At 30.6% G+C, this 7,653-nt stretch overlaps 1 protein-coding gene across 1 annotated transcript; it reads left to right on the forward strand.

Annotated features, from left to right (window-relative positions):
- The first annotated feature begins 6,633 nt into the window (after window positions 1-6,633).
- On the forward strand, window positions 6,634-7,361 carry LOC146908275 (senescence associated gene 20-like). Its single transcript, XM_085727903.1, has one exon. The coding sequence runs from the start codon at window positions 6,691-6,693 to the stop codon at window positions 7,144-7,146; it is 456 nt and encodes a 151-aa protein (XP_085584029.1). The 5' UTR covers window positions 6,634-6,690; the 3' UTR covers window positions 7,147-7,361.
- The last annotated feature ends 292 nt before the right edge of the window (window positions 7,362-7,653 follow it).

Raw genomic sequence — 7,653 nt, forward strand, 5'->3', positions numbered from 1 at the left:
AGCCACACCTCCTTGAATTGTGGCAAATAATGTATTGTGATTTGCTGCTCTTTATTCTTGCAGAATTTTTGATGTTATTTTTCTAGAGATATAACATTGCTCGTCATCTGGCATGGTCCAGAAGAAAGTTCATTCGAAGGTAGGGAAGGGTTTCCCTTCCATGACATAAATTATATGAGGGACTTAATTTAATGGACCCTATCTAGGTTGCAATTTATGATCACCACTAGTTTAATTTGACCTTTGTTTTGTTATTTACTTGAAATTATTGCTTACCGAATAATTTTCTATATATTTGATAAATGATTTATGATTGAGTCTCTCAAACATGTTGCATTAGCCCTGATTTAGGTTATAGATACAAAAAGGTCATAACTGGATTTTCCACGACTGCAACACCATATTGCAGCTGTAGAGGATCTAATTAAAGAAAGTCTAACTTAAAGATGTTGATTATTCATGAATATTCACACAACTACATTAGATTATTTTTTTCACCATAAGTCTTGAAATTAACAAATAAGATTGAAAAGTCCTAATTAGTCTTTTAGCTAAAATCATTTTTCCACTGCAACAGTGAAGAGGCTAGGTTTCAATTTAATTGTTGATGTTTTTTTCTGTAAAATTTAATATTCATTTACTTAATGAATGTGATTCAATTGGTTAAGCAACATTGAACTTGTGAAGAAGAATCATAGTTTGATTTCTGCATAACACACTTTTGGAAAGAGGCAGAGAATTTCAAGCTAAGATTTTAGAATCCGAGCAAATATTAGTCTCATAATTGGTCTAAAAAGTCGAAGCTTGCAAGCATATTTTGTAAACCCACTTAGGTGCTATCCCCGTGAGTTTACCTGCAAAGTCCGGGGGTTCGAACCCTAGAGACCACCAAAAAAGAAAATCCAATTAGCTGCGAAAAACTCTAATTATAATGGTTTCCTTCCAAAAAGAGAATATGTTTTCATTAATGAATGTCAAACCAAACCATATAAATAGAATACATGATTCAAATAATAAATTTGTCAAAGAAAAAAAATTCAGAATAAACACTTGCAAGTACAAATGCGACTAAGAACAATTGCACCCTTAATATTTTCTCAAAAAAAATAAAAATTGCACCCTTAATAAGATTATGATTAATATAGGGTTTAATTAGATTTGAATGGTCAAAGACAAAACATTTGCTGGAAAAGGTAGTGCCATCTTCATAGTTATCTGACCCCGACGGATTAACTACCCTAAGTGGTCCTGCTAACTATGATTGAAGAAAATAAAATGAGGTAAAATTAAACTAAGGTTCAGTGGCATCCCAATTGTGGTACCACATATATATTGTGAATTGGGAGTTGCAATAAATGCAAATGGGGTCATTTTCCTTTGCATGAGTTGTGTGTATCGTGATGTTAGTAATGGTTTGTTATCCCAAAAAAACAAAGTTTGTTATCAATTTACAATAAATTTGTTCAGTTATCTTTCAATGATTGAAAAGAGTACTACATGTATTTTTTTAGTGTAAATCATATCTCCTCCGATCTAACTGCTAACACTAATCTCTCGAGTTTTATGAAGCCGTTGGACCGTATGCATTTACAAACTTGGATGGTTTCGACATTAGACTCCCAAAGAACACACATAAGAGTATGAGCCGAAGCTCATTATCTATCATCAAAACAACAGCTACCAAATTCGTTACCATTCTATATAAATATGGAAATTCTACGGTGAAGTAATGATAATGATTTTTCCAGTGAAGTTAACCCTATGGCCAATCATTGAGCATCTGTGTATTTAATCCATGCTACGTCAGATTATATGGTGTATTGCACATTTGCTCATAAAATGTGTCATTATATCTTTATTTATTGCAATTGAGTCCTTGATTAAATCAAAATTAAACATTTTTATTATTATTTTATTTTGTAAATCATAAATCTTATGCATTAAAATTGGGTAAAACTTTCCAACTTTCATCATCCCTATCATCCTTTTTTCTAGATCGATTTTGTTTATCCCTTTCTCTCCAAAACTCATCTGCTCCAACACCAACAATATTGTCTTGCTTAATCAAAATTCATCTTCTCCAAAATTCACATTCTCGAACCCTAAAACCGTCTCTCTCCATAATGCATCCGCTTAATCAAATCTTTTTCTCTCCAAAATTCATCTCCAAAATTCACATTCTCAAACCCTAAAATCGTCTTGCTTAATCAAATCGATCTTCACATCCATTTTTGGGCTTGTTTGGGGTGGCCGTGGCTGTTGTTATTGTTGGCAGCTGCTATTGTTTTCCTACTGGTGCTGTGTTCGGGTGCTGGTGATGTCTGTTTTGAGGAGAGACCTAGTTTTTTGGATGTTCTGGGCTTGCAGTTGTATTTGTTATGCTGGAATCATGTTTCTTTCGTTTCGGTTTTCTGCCATTGCATTTTGTTTACTGTCATGCCTTTTCTTATTAAATCAATTATACATAATTAATAAATAAAATAAGTTAATAAATCAAAAGTAATTAATATTTTCTATGAGGACTGATTTCTAATAAAAAAAAGTTTAGACTTACAATGGTCCACCAACAATACACTAGCTGACATGGCATCAACAATTATTATATTGGCTAAACAAAATAACGTTTTCAAAAAAGTCAATTTTTTGACTGCACCGTAAAAGTGCCCAATATAATATAGGTCCAAAGACAAAGAAAAGAAACCTTGGTGCTAAATTAGCAATAATTTATTAACTTTGTTCCATACAGTTGAATCTTGGAATCTCGTGGTGGAATAAACTCTTCGCCCCTAATATTCCTGGAATGACGGTGTTATTATGGTTGCTTTTGCCGGTGTTGGAATCAATATGCAAACACATACTTTAGGGAAAATTTTGAAGTATAATTTTGTTTTGAGTAAATTACAACTCCTTCACATAAGAAAATCTTTTATTATGTTAAAATATACATTTCCTTTGTTTCTTATGCAAAATATTTCATAGAATATTACACTCTCTTCCTCTAAAAATGGCTGAATTACATTTTCTTTCTTTTCTTATGTTAAAATCTACACTCACCTCTCCTATAACACCATATAATTAGCATATAATTTAAACCTTATTATACACTATGAAGGATTACAAGGTAAAATAAATAACTTGGAAAATTTACTAAAACAACTGAGGAAAAACGCTATATAAAATTAAATTTAACACTAACAAATAATGAAGTTAATAATAAAATATTCAAAGTTAATTATAGAGAAAGGAAATTTGATTTTTTTTAATGTTGGATTAAAGGTGTTTTTTGAAGAAAAAATTAGTGCCTTGATGTTAATTGCTATCATAAAAATATTTATTTTTATTATAATATATTAAAAATGTGATAGACATTGAATTCTTGAGTGAACATTTTAATTAAAACGTCTCTTAAAAGTGGAGGGTATAGTTTTATCTATATATTTAGTTCTTAAGGGAGTAAAGTGTATATTTTATTATCTTCATAACATTTTTTTGAGGGGATCATGTTGTTGTTGTTGTTGTTGTTGTTGTTGTTGTTGTTGTTCTGTGTAGTCAATTCTATTTATTTTAAGTGATCATATTTAAAATATCATGACACTAGAATAAAGAGATGAATAATTAATGAAGCACCTCAGATATCATTGTGATAAAATCAAATAGTGACACTTCACTAACATGAAAGCAAATTCTTTACAAATCATAGACAATCCATATGATATCATTGTGATAAATTTAAATAGTGACACTTGATAAACCTTATATTATCAATTTATCATAGACAATCCATATGATACATGTGAGTATATTTACTTCAATTGTTTTATAAGGTTTAATATTTACAAATTTCAAAATTGTTTTGTTATCATAGTCTATTAAAATATATGTTTCTTTTGATAATAGTGAGGTATTAAATACGATCAAGTGCAAATCTAATCAATAATTTTGACGTCGTCAACATTGCAGATCTAAAAGAATAAATATTAAGAAGACTAGAACATAGTCATATTTGTAGATTTATGAACTTTGCCGTTTTATGATATTAACATAGATGTTATGAGTTTGTTCACATATTCATTTTTTTTGTTTTGAGTGACTTTGACTTTGTATTGTATTGATGTACTTTATCAGCTTAAATAAATAAATGTCGTTTATTTTTGTCAACAAAACAACTTTTGGTAAAAAAAATTCGAGGGGTTAGGTTAACTTTTAGGGGGCCAGACTTAAAAGAGTAATTCGGTAAAGAAAAAGTAAATTTTCTAATGCACGACTTATATAAAAAAGTTAAGAAATTATAAGATATGACCAAAGTTAATATTGTTAATCAAATGTAAAAGACCTGCATTTTCTTATAATAAATTAATCTTCTTGTTTGTTTTATATTTTTCTTAGTTAAAAGGCTTCTGTGGGGAATTACCATGCTCCTTTTATGGACAAACAATTGATTTCATTAAATCGTTGTACAAAGAGATTCTCTTTTTTCCATTAAAATGATTGAAGATGATGCGAGTCTTTTACATATTTTTCATCATTTATTATCGAATGTTAAGGTGTTATGTCCTCTCTATCGTCTGGTTTTCGTTGTCAAAATGTTTCTCGTTAATTTAATCAAGTGGCTGGTCCTGCCAAGTTTGTTCTTAGTCAGTATATTTCTTTAAGAATGTTTAATTTAGTTCCAAATTTCCTGCCTTTCTCATCTTGGGGGATTAAGTTTTTATTTCTTTTTCTAATTTGCTTTGAAAATTTTGCTCCTTTTGTCACAAAAAAAAAATAGTAGAAAATTAAGTACTTAAGACTCAATATATTGTGTAGAAAAGGCCAAGTATACAATATCTTATAAAATTTAAAAAAATATAGAGACTGTGGCCTCTATTGATCTCTCTTTTAACTCCCTCCATGAATCGAAATTACGTATTTGATAAATATTACTATTGGCTGTTCAAATGCAAACCTCGAAACTTAGATTGTGCTTAGATAATGTGAACTTTGCTATTTCATTTTGATTTGAATCTTTGGTGGCTTAACCCTCTTGTAATAGTATTGATCTTTTGAGTCATTTCTGTCTATTGTAATAATCGTTGTTTCATCTAAATGTAGATGATCTAAACTCAATTTAATGTAAATAAAAATGTAAAATGAATCCCTTTATTTTATTTTTTTTGACAATAAAATGAATCCCTTTATGTCACATTAAAATATTTGTATTTATAAATTTTACTTTATTTTTTATTTATGGTACTTAATTGTGTTTAACTTTTTTGAAAAATGCAAATTTGTTTGTCCCCAACTCAACTTACAAATGCTTTTGGGAGGTAGTTGCTTATGCTGAAAAAATGGAGGATCATCCTACATTCCAAAAACATCAATTCAACCTCAAAACACTTTTAGATTATACCTAAAGAATCAAACAAAAGAGTTCTTCAACTACAAACCAAAGATCAAAAAAGGGTCAGTCATTCTAAGTAAACCATTAACATATTTAAGAGTTTTGCATGAGATATGATATGAAAATATGTTTGTTTATAAATGGTAGCCATTCGTCACCTTGCTACCTAATTTTCTAAGAGAGCTATTTTTAACCCCTTCCCAAATTATTTCATAAAAATCACATTCACCCATATATACACATCTAGACCCAAGAAAACTTAGATAACATCGTAAAAGATCTTTTATGTATAAGAAGAAGTTTTGTGTTCGAATTCAGTCCTGAGAGGTTTTGTGTTCGAATTTAGTCTTGAAGTACAAGAGTGTTAAATTTTGTAATGAAAAGTTTTGATATTATTTGCAGTCAAACCCAACTCGAAAATTTAGTCTCTCTAGTTGCACATATATGATATACAATTCTCACAGAATACTTACACATCTAGATGAAAACAACGCCATATTTCTCACGTCAAAATGGGTAAATTATACAAATATTATTTTTTCTTCGCAAAGACAGGAGTGGAGTTTAAAAATCATGGGAGAGGGAGGAGTAGCTACTATTTTTTAAAGATTGAGTTAAGTCAATCTAAATTGTAAGATGGTATCAAAGTCAATTTTACATTAACTGGATTGTACATTGTAAGACCACTCAAATCATACATCAAAATTTTTTTTGCTAAGCAAGGAGTAATGGCAGACATCGGGAGGAAACACCGACATACCAACTAGGTATACATCAAATATCTCTTCCTCTCTGTGAAGATATGTGTGTTAAAAGTTTTATAATAATTGAAATATGAATTTAAAATATGTTTATAAATAGTGGATGATCCTTATTTTATAAACCGGTTTTATATGAGTTGAGTTAAACTTAACCAAAATTTTAACACCACCACTAGTCCACCATCCACCCACCTCCACCCCACAAAAGGAAGCCTTCTTTACCCTAAAAATGCACATACCAGTAAGTCTACAAGCTGTCATCGATTTCTCCTCATAAATGCATTCCCACTTAGTGTCATATGCTATGATTTAATATATGCATAATTGTGGTGTGACACATTTTGTCGTTTCAAACGTTACCATCCAATCCCTCACCTCATAAATCAATCAATCTCAACCGTCTATGCTAAATTTCTAGAACAAACTAATGACACAGAACTTTAGCATCCTTCTCCCATTCATCCCTATAAATTGCAACCTTCCATGCCATGCAAAAATCAGTGGTAACTCAACAAGTAGCATTTTCTTTACAAAAAGTTTCAACAAAAGATGGACTCTATGGTTGAAATGCAAAATAAGTCCATAGTTGAAATTCTCTACAAAGCACTTTTGGGCCAAGGAACAATGGAAATGGTAGCCAAATTGCTAGCAAGTGATCTTGAGTATTGGTTCCATGGTCCACCACAATGTCAACACATGATGAAGGTGTTAACAGGAGAAACAGATCACAAAAAAGGGTTCAAATTTGAGCCAAGAAGTGTCACTTCAATTGGGGATTGTGTCATAACTGAAGGGTGGGAAGGACAAGCTTATTGGGTTCATGTTTGGACATTGAAAAATGGGTTAATTACACAATTTAGAGAGTATTTCAATACATGGCTTGTAGTGAGAGATTTGAGGCCATTAAAGTGGGAAGATCATAAGCAAGATAACATGACATTGTGGAGAAGTCAACCTCGTGATCTTTATCGTAGGTCACTTCCTGGACTTGTGTTGGCTATTTAGACAAAACACAACTCATTGTTGTGCTCAATTTGGTAATGTAATGTAATGACTATTTTGTACAATGTATCATGAATTTGGTCATGTGAATTAAACATCATTTTCAAATTTTTCTTGAAGGAATTAGTAGCTATATATTTGGCTTGTGGATATAGTCAATTGTTGTATAAAATTGGAAGGGAATAGAATGAATAAGAGTTTAAGGATTAAGTTGAAAATATATGAAAGCTTAAAGGTGAATATAATATGAATTTAAGAGATATTATGTTAGTGTAGTGTATTGCTTTTAATCTTTGTTCCTCTCTTTCTTTCAATCGTTGTCTTTCCCTTCTTGTAGAACAACTTGAGAAATGGATACAACACCACCAAACCAATATCTATTTAGGCCTAAATTAAATTAAAGCAAAGTGAAGGTATCTCTTTTCCTACTCATCGATGGCATATAAAGTGATTGATAGCTGATTTTTATTTCTGGCCATTTCTAAAAATCTAATTCCGTCTGAATGCATC

Source organism: Medicago sativa, chromosome 7 (genome assembly GCF_051527215.1).
Source record: "Medicago sativa cultivar Bolivia chromosome 7, Bolivia_mono, whole genome shotgun sequence".
Taxonomy (NCBI): domain Eukaryota; kingdom Viridiplantae; phylum Streptophyta; class Magnoliopsida; order Fabales; family Fabaceae; genus Medicago; species Medicago sativa.

Bases quoted from the DNA above. Each gene is read 5' to 3' on its own strand.
- LOC146908275 (XM_085727903.1), top strand. From the start codon at position 6,691: ATGGACTCTATGGTTGAAATGCAAAATAAGTCCATAGTTGAAATTCTC.